Source organism: Drosophila serrata, unplaced genomic scaffold (assembly GCF_035046125.1).
Source record: "Drosophila serrata isolate PLE 108 unplaced genomic scaffold, ASM3504612v1 contig_376, whole genome shotgun sequence".
Lineage (NCBI taxonomy): Eukaryota > Metazoa > Arthropoda > Insecta > Diptera > Drosophilidae > Drosophila > Drosophila serrata.
Genome location: NW_028257274.1, coordinates 1,750,112 through 1,768,757, shown reverse-complemented (window position 1 = coordinate 1,768,757; position 18,646 = coordinate 1,750,112). Strand labels below are relative to the sequence as shown.

The following is an 18,646-nucleotide window of genomic DNA, read 5'->3' as shown; positions in this document are numbered from 1 at the left end:
TCGGAAATGATTCCTTCACTGCATTACAAGCTTTTGATATTAATGATTATACCAAACCAGAGTATAGACAACATTTTGGGGATCTTATGCCCTCAAGAAATTGAAAAATATATGTATTCTTTAAATCGATTGACAATTTTAAATGATAACATAGATGTTTCTATACCCCTACATCTGAAGCTTAAAATATACATAGCCAGATGGTTTTCTAAATATAAAATTCCTATACTTTTGAGCGTCATATACTAAGGTCTAGACTGTAAGGTCTACTTACCTTAACGCGTCTGTCCACCTCCTCCCGCTTGACCTTCTCCTTGCGCATCCGGAACGGCGCCTGTCCCTCGATCATCTCGTACAGCAGGCAGCCAAAGCTAAACCAATCCGGTGAAAAGGCGTACTTCTCATTATCGATGACCTCGGGTGCCATGTAACCTAGTTGAAAGAATTCAAATCGAACCAATTTAGCTATGCTGCTAAGTGGCAATCAATTCCAATTTACTCACCCACTGTGCCCACCCGGCCGCGGACCATCTCGCCCTCGGGTATCTCAACGGCCAGGCCCAGGTCAGAGATGCGTACGTGGCCATGATCATCCAAGAGGATATTCTCCGGCTTACAGTCCCGGTAGACGATGCCCTGCTTGTGAAGATGCTGCAGGCCGCAGGCCACCTCGGCGGCATAGAAGCGGGCACGCTCCAGCTCGAATCCCGGGTCGCCACCCATGTTGTAAATGTGGAATTTCAAATCGCCGCCTGCAAGGGAAAAGGACATTTGATTGTCTTCCTCAAACAATGACAGGTCCCAGAGCCTTATATTGGCACAATGCCTCGGCCTGGGCTTTTGTGCACAAATTCAATTAGGTTGTCGATTGACGGATTTACGGACAAATGGGATGGGACGGGACAGGACAGGACAGCTGGCACGATGACTTCTCCGGGAAACAGAGAGAGGCATTGTGGCAGCAGCTTGAATGAGCAGAATTTAATTAAAATCGCAAACTCAATCATTGCATGGATTACACATGCATTTGTTATCGTTTTAATGAATGCATGCAAATGCCGGACTCTCGGATAATTGGTAGCGAAGGACATTCCCTTGGACTGGGGAATGGGAATGAGAATGGGAAAATAACTGGATTAACTGATAAAAAAAGAGACTCTGGACTTAATTAACCCTAACTGGCCAACCATCGACACCTGGCTACATGGTGGAGTGCATCGCCAGGTGGAATAAGTGGATAATACCCACCATTCATTATGGTCAGGACCAGGCAGAGGGCATCCTTCGTCTCGTACGCGTAGGCCAGATTAACCACGAATGGCGAGTTGATTTTCTGCAGTATCTGCTTCTCGATTAACACCATCGACTCGCCCTTTCGCTTCTTGATGCGTTTTTTCTCCAGCTTTTTGCACGCGTACATTTTCCCAGTGGCCCGAACCTGCAAAAGCAAAGAGACGACAGGGCGTATGAAAACGAGGTCAGAGGCCCACAGGTGGTGATTTTCCGGCTTACCTGACAGGCGCACACCTCCCCGAAGCCACCCTTGCCCAGGACTCGGTACATGCGAAACGTTTTATAGGTGATTGGCTGTGCCTCCAGCCACTTCCACTGCAAGTATCTGGTTGGGGAAACATGAAAAACAAGGAAACGAATTAATGAAATGTTATTTTTAACGCTTAAAGATAGTCGATTATGGCAATACTTAATTCTCACACTTATAACTGAGTTATAAGATGGCCTAACGTTTCCCCTAAAGTTTTCCTTATAGTTATATACCAACGCACCTGTGAAAATACATCGAGTTTTCAAACTCCCGGAACGGTTCACCGGCTAGAAACGCTTTCACTGCGGTCACGCACTGGCCAAAGATGTCCTTGCCGCCGCTATTGAGTTTATTACGCACTTGCGCAATGAGATCATCGTTGAGCACGTCCAGCACGAGTTCGTCGGCAGATCCCCCGGCAGTTGTGCCATTCCCAGCACCAACTCCTACTCCACCACCGCCACCATCTACTCCTCCGCCGCCGCCTCCCTCGCCACCGCCCTTCTCCGCTCCATTGTCATCGTGGCTGTCCAGGCACTCGACGCCCTCATCTCCGTCGTCGTTGCTCCCGTTCCCGGTGGCATCGTCGCCGTTGTGATTGCGTGTGTCCAGCTTCTTGTGATTGATGTTGCTGCTGTGCGAATTGGTGGTGGTGGTGGTGTTGCTGTTGCTGTTGTTGATGTTGTTGCAGTTGTTGGCGGTGGTATTGTTGCAGTGTTCAGTCTCAGCTGTTTCAGTTGGATTGGCATTGCTGCTGTTGAGCAGCAGCTCCTCCTGCGTCTCGGCATCGAGGGCATCGCCACCGCTTCCATTGCGTAGCTCCGGCTGCGGCTCCACATCCAGGAAGCGTCGCCCGATGTCATGGCCAATGAATATGCGGTTCACGATATACTCGATTTCGTATCTGCAAAGCGGAAAGGATTTAGATTAGTTGGGAATCGATTTAGGATTAAGCGTAGTCCTTGAACTTACTTGACCACCTGATCTAGGAAGGTGATGTAGCGAAAGTAAACGGGCCGCTTGTTCTCGCAAAACAGGCGAAAGAGCTCACGACCAATGGGTTGTTGATCTATCACGTAGCCATAGCTTATATCTGAGGGAATTTATAATTAAATACGAATTAATAAGGATCATATGTAATGTAGGTAATCCTGGGGACCTCACCTAGTTTGTCTTTCAGGTTTATGCATTGCGATATGTGTGGGAATTGCAATATTTTGCGCCATTTTTTGCTCTTTCCCTTGTTGCTGTCGGAACCACCTGAAAAATTCAATAAAAATAATCACAATTAAGACGAGAGAATTATTGAGGATTTTACTCTCTATTGACCTTTTATGCATAAACTATTTGAATGGAATTTCTAATTCCTCTCAACCAACACACACTTTTCAGGGGGGATTACTCTGAGATCCAAGGACAGGTGGTAAAGTGAGCATTTTGCCAAGATAAACTGGAGAAGAAGGAGTCGGGTGCACTGATTGGTACTCTGCAGTGCCATCGACAAGCTCTTATTCAGTCTGGTTTAACTTCATGCTGGCAATTCTGTTTTATTTGCACTTGCAACGAGCCATAAAAACAATATTTCCAATGTGAAATGCATAAAATGCATCCACATAAACACAGGACTGGGGACTGGGGACAGGGAACTATGGACTGTGGACTGAGGGAAATCACAAAATAAATTGCATTGAGTGCTGCATTCACTGTACTCTACCGTTGATTCGTGATTCGTGACACTTGAAGCGGCTGTTGACACTGCTGGCCAGTGTCGAATCAGTGTTTATGTAGGCCCCAGATCTCTCATCTCACGGACAAAGCCCTTTACACAGCCTCAGTAAATTTCATTTTTATTTATTTATTTATCTGGGTGACCACACAAAAGCCTCATTACACCGAATAAATCACTAAATCAACGCTGGACTACTACTTCCAGTTCTCTCAGTGCCAGTGCCTGGCCAGTCGATAATAGTAGAGCCATAAAATCTAACAAGAAAATTAAGTGTATAGCCAGGCCGAGCCCAGGTCAAGGAGAGAGAAGCAGAGGAGAGTTGAGGGGGTGGCCAGTGAGAGGGCATAAATGTCAGAAGCAGTCAAAATCAAGTGCAAAACGTAGCGAGTTCGCAACAATGTCGAAGCGGAAGCGGAAGGAGCGGGTGAAGTAGGGAACAGAAACAAAACCAGTCAAGGAAAATGGGTTAATATGCCCATCGTTACTCCATATACACACACAGCCATAGTCGGGGTTAATATAATAGTAACAAAAGATGTTGAATAATAAGCTAAAAGAATTTATTCTTGGGGAAAATATGAAATATTATAAATGTAGATATATTTTACTGTGTGTAAAAGTGACTTCCTGGTTACTCAGTTAATATTTATCCAATATTTTTAATAAATAAAACCTACAACTATTCCCACAACCTTTGCTATCTAAGTGCCGCCCTGAAAAGTATGCTATACATGGCTCAAAGGCTGGCTCTGCCATTTAATACAATGAAGGCAAGGCAAAGCAAGGCAAGGCAAGGCGTGTGCTTATGGCGTAAAAGCAACCTTGTAATTTTGATTTCCCAAACAGAGTTTTGCCATTCACACTGGCATTCAGTTTCTGGTTCTGGTGCGTTGAATGTTCTTTGAATACCCAGAGAATAGTTAGACCTGTCTGGCCACAAGTGCGAGGAGAAAGAACGAGAGCGAGCGAACGAACATTAGCCACTTATTTATGTTGCCAACAGTCTGTTGCCAAAAGTTTAGTCCTTCCCGCCACCGCCCTCAAAGCTAGCTTAAAGTTCCTTCCTTTGCGAGGATCTTTTGCCAAGCGTTCGCATTTAATTTAGTCTCGGTGCAATTATGCAAAAATAAACTCACAAACTTTGAAGGACAGCGGCAGTAGTCGTAATTTCCATGGAGTAGCAGACGCCACCTGAAGGATGAGTTGCTGCTTTTGCTCTTCGCTTAGTTAAATGAAATTACCGGGAAAAAGTTGTTGAGGAAAAAAGGGAGAAGTTAACCCTAAGCCAGGAGTGGGCATGGGGCTTGCAAAAGTTTGCCCAACTAACAATTAGGGAACAGAGAGAAAGCAAATATCAAATGTGTGTGTGAGAGGCCCAAAGCCGAGATTGTGGGATTAAAACGGAAAGCCCTTTTAAATGGCATTAAATGTTTATTAAAATCCCAGTTTATTTGACATCAAAAAACAAAAACACATGATTAAATATGGGATATTAATCTGGTTTAAGTGGAATCTTCAGGCCATATAAAGGCACCAGAAAATATATGTATGGATTTCTATAATCCTCACAGCACGTTTCTTTCTTTTGCCAAAAGAAAACTTTCTCTGGACATCGATGGTCCTGGGAATCTACCAATAAATCGACAGCTGCCCCTTAAATGCTACTTCGGGCTAAGGTCGAGAGGCAAAGTTTTTGTAAAGTTTTTGCAATTATTTGGCGAGGCGTAAAAACAGAAGCAACGCCGAAGCCAAAGCCAACGCCACATTTCAATGAATTACCCGAACATCCCAAGAAACTTGTACGTGAAATGGAAATGGTGGAAAAGTCAGGGGAAAAACATTTTCAAAACAAATAAATCGTATTATGTGAGGAGGGGTTTTGGTTCGCTTCGGTTCGGTACATGGGGAAAAATATTGGAAAAAGAAAAGTGCTATAAAAACTTATTAATGAAGCCATCGCAAGGCTAATTTGCGGTTGATGGCTTTTCTAATTAAAACCAATCAATAAGAAAAATTGCGTCCACTTCCGCACTCAGCTCGGGCTCCACTCCTTCCGGTCCTGATCCTTGGTCTTGAGGCAAGTCAAGCGGCTACAAATGCAATTTGTCAGCCAGAGCGACTGACAACTGCAATGCCGGCTAATTGAGGCGCCCAGACGTAAACACAAGATATAGTGATAGGGATAGGGATCCGGATAGGGATAAGGACTCATCACTGGCGACATGGAGACTTAAGGGGAACCTCTTTTATTTACGACTCAACAAGTTGACACGAGATTACGGGTCAGAAAAATATAAAAAGAAATTACAATTTACATTAAACGTTCGCTGATTTATCGATTCGCATTAAAAGTTTCGGGGGAGCAAAACTTTTATGGACCCCAACGGCGGACCCAACGCCATCCTTATGATCAATTTTCCCGCTGGACGCCAAGAAGTATGTGACATAATTTATAAGTGTCAAGTTGTTCCGCCGCTCTTGCTCTCGTCCGTTCGCTCGCCGTTTTTAGTGTAATTTGATGTAATTTTTCAGCTTGATGAACACTGGCCAAGTAGTAGCGGAGATCCACGAGGCAACCACCAACTGTTAGCTGCAATTATTTATGGTCCCCGGCTCCCCCCTCTTCCACTCGAGGACTCTCGTCCTGGTCCAAGGTTAAGTGCGTGCTAATAAGCTCACGGCCAAGGCCCTGGGGGAGCCATCGCAAAAGGCTTTCGATTGACTGGGGAAATCTATTATGAGGCGTTGAAGTTGGGCGAACTGAAACCCAAGCTCTGTCAGCCCAAAGGGAATAGGGAATGGACAGACAGAGCCCTGAATATGGCAAATAATTGAAGCTTTTTAGCTGAAGAGTAGCCGATAAAGTGATTAAGGTAACAAATTAAATGGAAAATCCGCAAAAAATACATTTTTACTCATCAAATTTAACCAGTTGCCAGCCCACTGATGAATCTGACATATTAATAATGTGTCGCTCTTCAACCCCACTTAACCTCTCATTTGTCTCCGTTTTTTATATACTTTTTGTATTTTCTGCTCTTTGCAATTTGATTGTTTAAAGTTCAGCGTCACGACAGCGACAGCAAAAACCAAACATGCATTAAAGCAGCAGCACAACAATGTTCAACAACAATTTGTACACACACCTTGCTAATGCAAAACAAACAGGCAACACAAACAGAAACAACAAATAAGAAAAATAATAATAAAAACGGAAAAAATATACAATAACAAGCAACAGCGACAACGTCAGCATTTCAGAGACGTTGCGTTACGCTGACGATTTACCTACAGCGAAGCGCACATTAAATTAATTATTACTGTTAAAAACCCATAAAAATACAAAATAACAATAAAAAGCCGTAAAAGTTACGCCGCTGGCAATCGAAAAAGTTGATTGGCAGTCGCATAACGCAAATCTTCCAACACATTCACATTCACATCCTCCCTCGAACCTTTTCGATGGGTTTTTTTGTTGGGTGGGAGGGAAGGTCGGGGAAAAATAAAAGCAGATACCGACACACGAATTGCATGTAAATTTGTAATTGATTGGGGGAATATCTATTAATTGTGAGATCCATAGAGCAATCCTAGAACTATTGATATGTTTTTAGTATGCTAAAAAGTCACCAGGAACTTAAATATCACTTCTTTTACTGCCGGAAATAAGGCATGAAAGAGCTAATCCTAAAGGAAGAAGCTCTTTGGATGCTCAGATATTGTCAATATTATTAGGAGAAGTTCGAGTTTATCAAAAATGATCAAGATTATTAAAAAATATGAATATTAATACTAAACCTTTCCAGGGTATAATCATTTAAGTCAAAAGCCTAAAACGCAGTGAAGGAATCCTTTCCGACCCCATAAATCATATATATTCTTAATCAGCATCAGAAATCGAATCGATCTAGCCATGTCCGGTCAAAAAATAACATTTTTGAAAATTTTTCAAAATTTCAAAATTTTATAAGGGGTTACATCATTAAAATTGTCAAAATTTGACAAAAAATTAAAGTTCTTAAATTTAAAAACTCGATATGCAGATTTGTTAACCCTACAAAAACTAGCACAGAAACGGTTTCCGAATTGAAATTAATGCATTTTTGGCTGAGTTATGTTAGTTGAAAATTTTCGATATACCCCTAAAAATAGCAGATAACAAATATCGATTTAATATTCCTAGAAAACTAGAAAACATATTTAAGGTTTTCTTAGAAGTATACGAAAGCCAATAAGACATTTTTTCCTGATATATTTAACAGAATGGCAATTTTTTGCAAATAAATATAAATTTTTATATCGACACAGCTTTGTGTTTCTATATATTCTGCCATCACTGGTCTCAATTTATGTGAATTTAATCAGCAAAAACGCTCAACTGTTATTTCAACATTAAATGAATATATATATAATCATTAAGTTATCCTCTCATAATACATTATTTTCCGCACAAAAAACTACTCAAAGAGGGAGAGGTCAGTGCAAAAATGCAGCAAAGGGAATGCCATGCACGGAATGCAGATAATGGCACTTTGCACACTCTCTCCGATAAATATGGAATGGGATTAACCAACTAATTAAATGCGTGATAAAATAATTACATGAGGTAAATATGAAAATCGACAGACGTGCCTTGAAATCTCACCACCTCAAACCCAAATTTAGTGGCAGGAAAAGAGAAGATTTTCTTCTTCCCCTTTTTTATGCGAAAGCGATTAATGGACAGCCCGGCTATTAGGTAAAATTTATTACAGCAATAGATGCTGAAGAACCCGAAACCGAAACCGAATCCAGAACAAAATGTCCGATAAAGGGAAATGTGAATGGAGGAGCCATCAGCATGCTAAATTAATTAACTTTAACCTAATATTAGCGGTAATAAAATACAGCCCACACACAAAGCAAGTAGCCCAAGGATAAATGTATATGGATCGCATTAAATAAATGTACCCATTATTCAGGCAAATGAATATGGGTTTCATTCATCGCGAAATGTGTTCAAGTGTTTTGCCTGCAATTGGAAAGTTGAAATGCCCATCGAGAAACTCAAATATTTTCATTGAAATTCCAAGCACACGCGAATGGAAAACTGAAAGAGCAAAATGTCTATATAAATCGCATCATCGAGAGTGCCCAACCGCCGGTATTTTCCCCACTCAAGTGGCCAGCAAGCCTTTTGCCTTTCAACATAAATAAAAAATATACAAAAAGCAAAGGAATTACTCTTTATTTCAATGCTGGGCGATAGTTAAATTAGTCTGGCGTGGTCATAAAACAATGGGATGCCTTCGCACACTGTCCGTTATAAAATATTTTATTGCCCCCAAACAATATTAATTTGTTTTATTTCATTTTCATTTCCACTGCCACTGTTTTATTTTCTCAGCAGACAGATACAAGGACCAAAAAGTAAGATCCTGCCATTAACTAGGGAACCTGGGACACACAATTTGCTGCTTCGTTTGCTTTGTCTTTCAAGCTTCATTTGCTCGGCGGGCACAAAATTGGCGCCTTTTTGTGGGCGCTTTTTTAATGGATTCGTCCGACAAAACTATAAGGAGAAAGTTGATTCATTGGCGGCTCCTTCAAGGACCCAAAAAAAAGCCAAATGGTCCAAGTAATGGCAAGGCTAGTAATTTCGAGGGTATTAGTGAAGGGTTCTCTTGAAAAGTGGCAGGGAAATCTTAGGTAATAACTTGTGACATCTTTTGATGTCCTTGGTCTCCTCCAAAAAAAATGTCAAAGTGTCAAGCTAAAAACAAGTTGTGATTCACATATGTATCAGCTTTAATTTATTCATACGCATACAAAGTGGAACCAAGTTCTCCTGGTTTTATTTGAGCTTCACCTTCCGGTGTTATATTTTTTTGCGTGTTAGTTGGTGCTGGCTGTATTTGTTTTGCTACTTGGCCAATAAATGAGCATAAACTGGCTCACACGGCAGATCGGTCGGTCCGCTTCTTTTTTTGTACGTTTATATGGGGCACATGATGTCGTAAAACGCACAATAAACGAAACGTAAACATGGCACGGGGAAGGCGTGCTTAAGCACAACACTGCGTATGCGTAATGGCGCCCAGGCGAGTTACGAGCTACCTGAAGACGGAGACTGTCCAGAGACAATGGCCCCAAACGGACCAAACCCAGTCCCACTTTTCACATACCACTCACGTAGCCAGTCCAGGATATGTATATCCCAGGACCTTCTGGCCTAATGGGCAATATAAAAACTGATAAGCATGGGACATTCTTTTTTCCGCCTGCAAGTATCTCTATTTCTACGTTTAATTAAAGGGGCCTGTCCACATACATTTGTATGTACATATAGAGTTGAATGCAAAACTGCAAATATTGACACAACTGACTTGACATGAGCGGCGCCTCTCTGGGAATGACCGGGCAGTAAATAGTTTCTGCAGCAGCCGCGGGATACAAAATGCTGGCCAAAATGCCCAAAGCCCGAAAAGCATTGTGCAAATATCAACAGAACAGAATAGAAACAGACCATGGTGCCCCACACCTTCACCATGTTCTGAACAAAAACACTGTGGTTTGGCTTTGTTTCCCCTGAAACATCCATCCGCCAGTACCAAAAACTACTGACTGAGTACTGACTATGGCGCATTGCGCCAGATTTTACATCAAAAAAGTGTATATATTTGTAATACCCTTGAAAAGGGATATAATGGTTTTTCATAAAGGTTCTTGTGTCAGGTTAAGTTTTTCCTACAATAGGAATATGTGAGTCTCATTAGTAAGCTATTAAAAATATATAGTTGTATGGTTTTCATGGGAAATACCTTGCTAGGGTACTAAAAATATCGGTTTCGAAGCTAGTCTCATTTTCATTTTCATGTTTTTATTTTTATAGTGTGGGATTCGTTTTTTTTTTTGTTTTCTGAATGGGATTTTTCAGAAACAGAGTCTTGTATGGACTTGCGAAATAGATTTTTGCAAAACAGAGTGAGTGCAGCGCAGCGAGTGTATGTGGGGAAACTACTACGTGACGTTGTTTGCCTGTAAATAAATGATGGAAAAAACGTTGGCTTTGTGGCAGCGGATGTGGGTGGGATTTGAAAATCAAATGAAATTGAAATGTTTTTAAATTCTGGCATAAATATTGCATGGCGGGGAATAGAAAATTACAAATGTTGACTTTGGCAAAGAGCGCGCGCGTCAGAGGTCGGTGAGAAGCTATTTCAATATTATTCTACAGCCTCTGCCATGTTTGTATATATTGTATACATAATTAAACTATGTAATAGAGTTTCTAGTAGTTCTTTTGTCTTATCATTTTATATTAGTTGGAAAAACTAAGTTTATCATTGAAGTTTAATCGGCAAACTTGCCACTTTCCTTACTCATTATATTTTCCTTCATTTTCCTAGCCACTTTATGCAGTTTCCGGGAAAAGGCGAATGGAAAAGTGTAGATGAAAGTTTTTAAATTTATTAAATTAGTATGATGAGCGCTGTTCATTTCACGCCAAACACTTTTTGCATTCTTCTCTCATTTCACTTAACCACTCGTGGGCCATAGCTTCCGGTTCCCTCTGTCCCTATATAGTATATAGTATATAGTATATATAGATATATTCTCCTATATATCCGTATTGCAACGTTCAAGTGCATTTCTCGTTATAATAATTCGCTGTCGTTGACGCTGCTCGTTGTTGGTGTTATAAAAATTGCACAAGCAGGAGGAAAAACTACAAAAAAGAAAGGAAAACTCATATCCTACTCAAGGAAATTGTCGCTGCATGTTTGAGTGGGTCGGGTATATATATATACTGTTCTATATATACGTGTGGTCTTTGCTGTGTATATAAGTGAGGCAAAAGCAGCATCAGCCAAGGAGCAGCAGAACTCAAGGGCTGAAGGGCTGAAACCTCCATCCTTGTGCCGTGGCTCCTGTGACATTGTATTTGAAAATATTTCATGCCCGATGGAGCCCAGAGGGAGGAGCAGCAGCAGCAGCAGCTCCAGTTTGAAACCAGATTCCCTGCCAGTAGAAGCCCTGCTCCTGCTCCTGCTCCTGATCCTGCTTCCTCCTCTGAGAGCTGGGCAAAATTTCCATTTACTTCCACTCACTCGGTGCGGCTGGGGGAGTTTGCATGAATTCTCATTGCTTTGCGTAAATTGCCGGGCAATTATAATTATTGTTTTCAGCATAACACAATTATTTAACTGGTTTCGCTTGCGGTCTTTGGAAGTTGCCAATTAAACAAGTTGCTTGCACCAAACAACCTTTTCAATTTCAGCATAACTTTTGAAATAGTTTTTCCCCGCTCCCTCTCTTTCTGGGCAGATGTAATGACATTTTCAATTCGAAAGGAAAAAATGCAATTGGTCAATATTTTCTTGCAAGAAAAACGGAAGGAAAATAGCTGCTGATAAAACTTTATTTTGTAGCAAAGTATACAGGGGTAAAAATATAGAAAAACTAACAATTTAAAGGAACGAAAAAGTTTGCCTTAGAAATCTTCAAGGTAACGGGTTAAGGAAAACTTTGAGAAGGTTTCCATCTAATTGAATAGAGAAAGTAAAAAAAGAGTTGATATAAAATACTTCAAAATAGGATTTAAATTGCTGCAAATGAACTCGATGAAAGGCAACTACCTCAAGGCTTCTTAAACTAATCACTGACAAAATGTTCATTTTCCAAAAAAAAAGGTCCTTCATAGAATTCCGAATTATTTTCCCAGCAACAGCTGCGACATTTTCCTTATGGTCGCCTTTTTCTTTATATTTTTTTTCAGGCAAAACTGAGCAGTCCCACGCAAATGTCCCCTCGACTACATCTCTCCTCCTTTTTTTGATTGCGGAAACGGAAATTATGGCCAACACTCTGAACAAGCCTGCTTCCGTTTTCGGTCCTTTTGCCTCTGCTAAATGTTTTTTAAACACTTTTCGCTTTGGCAATCATCTGAAGAATGCAGTTTGTGTGGGGCTCTTTGTTGATTTTTGCTTGGGTTAATATTGATTTTTGGTTAAATTAGTTTATCTAGGAAAATTGGACCGACTTCGGGCCGTGCTGGGTGTCATGTGTAATTACTCGAACAGGACCTTTATGCTTGGCCTTGGGGGTGCGATTGTCCAGGAAATTTGATTAACCTTGTGTGCCAAGTAGATACTATTATAAAGACCTACCATTATATAACATGCAATGTGACAATGTTATTTCGGCATCTGTTTCGTTGGTTATAATTAAACCAACACAAAAACGCAACCGAAATAAGTTGGGCAACCGGGTCAAATCTTGCTCATAAATAAATATGTCGTTGGGAGGCGCGTGCCATGTTCCTGGCGATGTTGTAATACACATAAAAGCGGAGGAGAACCGGGTCTCTTTCAATCTCATTAAATTTCAATGAAAAACCGCGCAAAATGAAAAGTTGAAAAACAATAAAAATCAATAAAGCGTATTCAATTTCGCTCGACTCGTTTTCTTTTTTTCTCACTCTCATTTGATTAAGCATACGACGCGTGTGCCAGGCTGAACTCATTATCGTATCGTGCCGCTTTTCGTTGTCGTTGGGTGACAATTTCGTAGGGAACACATTATTTCTGGCAATAGCCGACAGCCCTTGCCGCCTTTTTAGCCTTAAACTCAGACAACTGTTGTCAAGGACTTTGACCTTTTGCTATAAGTAGGGGGACGGAGGAGGTTGAAGGATATGAGCTGCGCACGTGGAATTGAGAGACGACCAAGGACGAGAAAACACATCAAAGGCAGCCTTTCGAGAGACCCCAGAAAGAGCTCGGTTGGGAAGCGTTCCCAATGCTGAAATTTGAGTTGTTCGTGTGCTCTTGATAATTAAATAAAGTAAAGTGAGATATAATAAAATAAAATAAAAAGACAAGTGAAAAGCCTGCTTGCTGTAGCAAAGGAATTTGTAATGCAAATGCCTCCCGCACATTTCACTGGCATTTAAGGCACGCCGCAGAGCAGGGACTTGGAATTGCAAATTGGATCAAAGGCATTGCACGTTCCTATCGCCATTCTCTCTCTAGGCGGACCGTGTCGCATTAAAGTGCAATTTGCCAAAGCAAAAAGTAAACTGAAAACCAAAGAAAACCGAAGAAAACGGTGCAAACAATTCGGCAAAGGCAGGCATACACAAAATAATAAAAATAATCAGGCATTGAGCGAGCAAAAGAATGCCGAAAAGTTCTTGGCCAAAAACTTTTCACACAAAACCAAATTGCTAAGAAGGCATACAAATAGTAGGCAGCTTTTGCCTTAGAGGAGAGCACATGGCGCGTGTCTCGCATTTCAACTTTTGCCAAGTGTAGTTTGTACATAATTTAAATAATTCTGACCGGCCGCTGACAGTTCGAACGTGCTGCTCGTGTCGTGATTTGATACTCGATTTTGGTCTGACTGACCGATTCACTAACTCACTCACTCTGGAGAATGGATACCGGAGCTGGACGCTGGGGGCTTTCTTGGCCTGGTCTAAACAAACCGCCAGTTGGCAACGGGCAGCATTGCAGCTGTCAAAGTATTTGTCAAAATGTTGCATATTTCAGCGTCAGCAATGAATTTCAGAAATGTTTTCGCCTTATGCTCTCCTCAACTACTTGATGGGTATTCGTTTTTGGTTTGGGGTGTGATGGAACTGGGGGTACATTTTCTCTTACGTGAATTGTATATTAAGAAATTCTAGTTTAAATCCTATACTGCAATATTATTTTATGCAGATTACATTAATTGATTACTATCATTGAAAGATACATTTTATTAGGAATTGATCCAAGACTAGAGATACATCTAATATAATTGAGCAAATGCATTGAATAGGAAGTATTTCAGATGTATATGATAACTTTTTTATCACCATAATATTAAATATTTTTACTTGATAAATCACATACGTTCCCTAGCATTGTGTAATTTAATCACCAATTTCCTTCTTTCATATTACAGTTCTAAGGTCACATTATCCTAGTTATCACATTCCTTTATTTTCCATCTATATTTTCCCTTCTAGTCTACCCCAGCAAACTTTTCATTTTATTTTTTAACCCATGAGTATTAAAACATCTTTCACTTAATTTCTCTACTTTTCATTCTGGTTGCTTGTTACTCTGTCCACAAACTAGTTTGCCATCTAATTGCTATTGGCTTTTATTTCAGTCTTTGCCATGTATATTACTTCTTTTTTGTGTTTTATAATTCATGTTGCGTGTGTGTGCAACTGTGGAAAAGTATTTAGTTGCCTAGAAAAATGTTCAACAACGAAATAAACATTCTCGGACAAAAAGTTTTCGGACTAAGGACTAAAAGTTACCCATTAGTGGTCACAATAGACAAACTAAAGAGTTAAAAAAAATATATGGAAACAAATTTAAAATACATTTCTCTTTATATTTTGTTATACTTTTTCCTAACCAAGTCTTTGTAGTACTAGATAAACATCATACCCCTTTTGTTTAATGAGTGTGCTCGATGTAGAAAACTATTTTCTGCTGCAAATAATATTGTTGCTGCTGCTGCTGCTGATGCTCGCTGTTTGCTGTTGCACATATGGTTGCATTTGAAGTTGTACAACATTTGTGTAATATATCGCCGAACAAGTGAGCGATTGGGGCGAGTGAGTGAAGGCAACCAGCAGCTGTTGCCAGGGAAGCTCTTTAAAAACAGCTTAAAGGGGAATATTTTCATGTGCTTTTCCTTTATCGTGACTCTATCAAAAGGCGGCTTATTGGATGGCTTTCGGGGTGCCAGATTCATGGCAATTATCTGGGCCAGTTTATCAGTCTGGGATTTGCATGCACAGAGTACCAGTATTTTTGTTCTATTTTTGGTTTCGTCGGTGGGTCGGTGGGTCGGCGGTCTGTTCATTAGCCCGGCACATGGCCGAGATAGAAGATTGCCTGATGATAACCCAACTTGCAGAGGCGTCGTGGAGTGCTGCTGATAACATGGCAGGCGAGTGGTTGGATGGATGGAGGAGTCTGGGTTACCCGGAGCCAGCCACAATTATTCTCAATCTACGCCAATTTGGCAAGACTCGTCCAAAAAGCATTCAAATGCCAAATAATGCCGCTCTATTGGGTGCAAAACAAATCAATTAAGCCGCGCGCACAATTTTCGTTGACGACGCATGCGAAATTGTTATAAATTGACACTGCGAGGAGCGCCTTTTTTTATGCGTTTTGTGCCATTGAATTATTTATGAATGAATTTTATTAGTTGCCCTCATTGGCGGCTCATCAGTGTCCGCTGACTTGACATTAATTGCAGTCGAGTCGAGTGGAGAGTCAAGTCGTAGCGACTTACAGCCAAGTCAGGCAATTAAATGCTCTACATTTTGCCAAACATTTGATTTAATTTCGGTTCGAGTGGCCGCACTTGCCGATAGATAAATGTTTGCTGTTGCTAACAAAAAACACAAAACCGGAGAGAAAAACAAACACACATGCCGCATTCCCACATTAACTGGCCTTGTTTGGCAGCTCATTTGACAGCCTTACAACATGATCGATGCTCGTTATTTACTCTTGCTCATTTTCCCTGCCATTCGGCTGCAGTTTGATGATTTTGATTTTCATTTGCATTTAGTTATCATAAACCGGCGATTTGATGCCGTTTCTGATTGATGGTTTTGCTCTGGCCAATAAAAGCAAGCTGACTTGCTTTCCTGACTGCAATTTCTCCTATGTAGCAATCATATATATACATCTCCATCGTTTGTCCAAGGCAGACACTTTCCCTGGACGGACAATTTGCATGTCTGACTTCTCGGCACTTAACAGATGAATCCGGATAAGTGATGAGATAGAAAGCAGCAGCAGGAGCAGCATCAGAAGCAGTTGCAGGCTGAAAAATGAGCTGGACTTTCTCAATTTCCCAGTTTCTCGATTTTATAATTGAAGTGCAACAAGATATCTAATATCTATGTATACCATCATTAATTTAAAGCTTGGCTTGTGTGACGTTTAATTAAAAAAAGTTAAAATAAAAGTCAAAAGTATAAAACATTAACAGAGCCAAGTGTTTGGAAATATAATGGTCTTGACTAAAGTTAGCTAAGAAATACGACTTATCAGCCTCAGCGACTCGGCATTGTTTATCTCCGGGCGGACGCGTTCGTTGAATCTGTCCGTAAGAGTGTGTTATTTTTAGACGACAAGAAGAAAACCCAACCCCGGCCAAGCCCTGCAAGCCTCCCACACACTCGCAGACAATCAGCAGGCGGTGGCTGTCAGTGACAAAAGCAAATATGCAATGGCAGAATGCATTGACAGCGGCAAAAGCCAAGCGACAGTCAGACCGAGCGCCTCTCGTCGCATTCTAATGCGCTTGGAGCGGCTTATGTTCATGTTATAATATGATATAAGGGTGTGCACAGCAAACCTCCTTTTCTTCACTCTCCTCCTGCTGATGCTGCTGCACTAGCTCTGTACACTCGCCAATCGCGTTGAGCGCATTAGGCAGCTTGTAAGTAGTAATTATAATTACCGAGCGCACACCAGGCGTATACGCAATAAGGAAATTACTCATACGCCGCGTGTGCGGCTAACACCAGTACGAGATAATGGTTAATGCATACACATAGCTAACAGCAGATATATGTATGTACATGGCATACATAGGTGCAATCACCCTGCCAGCATATCCTTAATCCTGGAATCGTAATTAGTTGTTAGCTTAGATTTCCAAGCCGCAGGGCGGAAGTAATTGTGCATCCAAAGAATTTATTGCAAGCGCACAGCAAATAATAATCGTTAGAGAAATATATATTTATGTATGAAATCATAAATGTTCTTTCAAGATGATAGCATTTCACAAAGCGAATGCACATGATTGCAAAATTTTAGTGCGATTAAGACAAGCCATAAATCCCAAACACTATCTATTGAGTGAAATTAATAAGGCAATAAAACCCAAGAAGAATCTTGATGAAAGTGTAATAATAATAGTCTGTGTGTCATTCAGGCGTAATCATTAGATAAACATGAAGCCAAGGATTAATGTTATGATGTGACTTTTGTTAAATCTTTGCTGGTATGTTTATATCCTTACAGGGTATCATAATTGCAGTCAGAAGCTTCTAACTTGTGATGGAGTCATTTCCGCCCCCATAAATCATATATATTCTTGATCAGCATCAGCAGCTGAGTCGATCTAGACATGTCTGGTCAAAAAATAAATTTTTAAAAATTTATTCAATTTTTCAAAAAAAGATAAGGGGTTACATCATTTAAATTTTCAAAAATCGACAAAATACTGAAATTTTTAAACTTAAAAACTGAGTAAGCAGGTTTATAAACCTTATTAAGACTAGTATAAAACAGCTTTCCGATATGAAATTAATGCTTTTTTGACCCAGTTATGGTTAATTTTCGATTCGATCTATTGTCCGAATTTACATACACTACGGTTTCCCTTGCAGGGTATTCTACTTTCAATCAGAGGCTTCTTATTCAGTGAAGGAATCATTTTCGACCCTAATAAATCATATATATTCTTGATCAGCATGAAAAGGAGAATCGATCTAGGAATGTCTGGGAGACAAATAAATTTTTCGAAAATTTTGCAATATTCGAAAATTGGATAAGGGGTTACATCGTTAAAATTGTCAAAAAATTGAATTTTCTAAAATTTTAAATTGAGTATGCAGATTTATTATGCTCACAAAAACTAACAAAAAGACGATTTCTAAATTGAATTTACTGCCTTTTTGGCTAAGTTATGAAATTTTTAAAACTGTGATTTGTCGAAAAATTGTTATATAAAAATCTCGATTTAAAGAATGCGAATATTTTAAAGTGATCCTCTTATTCGATTGTAAACTTCAGGAGTATATAAACTTGGGCATCCCGAAGTTAGTTTCCTTTCTTGTTTCCAAAAACTGATTTCAGTTTGGTTCGATTTCAGTTGAAAGTTCTTATATGGGGTAGTGTCACTGGGGACCGCGCCAGACATCAAACAAATAAACAATGAGCTGCGTTGTGCGATTTCAATTGCAACTGCAAACTTCGTCAGCTTTTGTGGCATCAACAATTTAATTGAAATTGCATTTGCAATTCTCTCGACGCGCTATCAATAAATAAAATCAATTCGAACAGCAGTTTGTAAAAGACAGGAGATGGTTTGAGAGATGATTGCAACACTTTGGGGCGTGCATTACTTCTATTGTGTTTATGCTTATGCAGTTGCTGATGCAATTTAAATGGCAAATGGTGTTTGGTAAATGGTAAATTGGAATTGAAAAGCTATTGCAAACAAGTGAAACACAATGAAATGCTATATATTTAGTCGCTGTCGCTGCATTTTATAATTGCTTTTAAGCCTCAATAGTAGCAAAAGCAAAAACCGAGCGGCTTACCTTTGGTTTCCCCATTTTGTCGTTTGACATTTATTTA

At 40.2% G+C, this 18,646-nt stretch overlaps 2 protein-coding genes across 5 annotated transcripts in view; one reads left to right on the top strand and one right to left on the bottom strand.

The window, feature by feature from the left end:
* Positions 1-18,646, bottom strand: part of Gprk2 (G protein-coupled receptor kinase 2) — a 57,489-nt gene that overhangs the window by 2,565 nt on the left and 36,278 nt on the right. The window contains exons 4-10 of the mRNA XM_020962244.2: positions 2,708-2,803; positions 2,516-2,636; positions 1,785-2,447; positions 1,513-1,618; positions 1,249-1,438; positions 504-752; positions 275-432 (exon numbers count right to left, since the gene is read on the bottom strand). Coding sequence (XP_020817903.2) covers positions 275-432; positions 504-752; positions 1,249-1,438; positions 1,513-1,618; positions 1,785-2,447; positions 2,516-2,636; positions 2,708-2,803 — 1,583 coding nt within the window. The remainder of the gene's footprint in view (positions 1-274; positions 433-503; positions 753-1,248; positions 1,439-1,512; positions 1,619-1,784; positions 2,448-2,515; positions 2,637-2,707; positions 2,804-18,646) is intronic.
* Loxl1 (Lysyl oxidase-like 1) overlaps positions 1-18,646 on the top strand; it is a 36,461-nt gene that overhangs the window by 4,018 nt on the left and 13,797 nt on the right. Inside the window, exon 3 of one of the 4 annotated variants that reach the window (XM_086839682.1) lies at positions 5,805-5,890. The exons of the other annotated variants lie outside the window; for them this stretch is intronic. The gene's annotated coding sequence lies outside the window, so the exon portion shown is untranslated. Of the gene's footprint in view, positions 1-5,804; positions 5,891-18,646 lie in introns of those variants that run through there. 4 annotated transcript variants of the gene reach the window in all.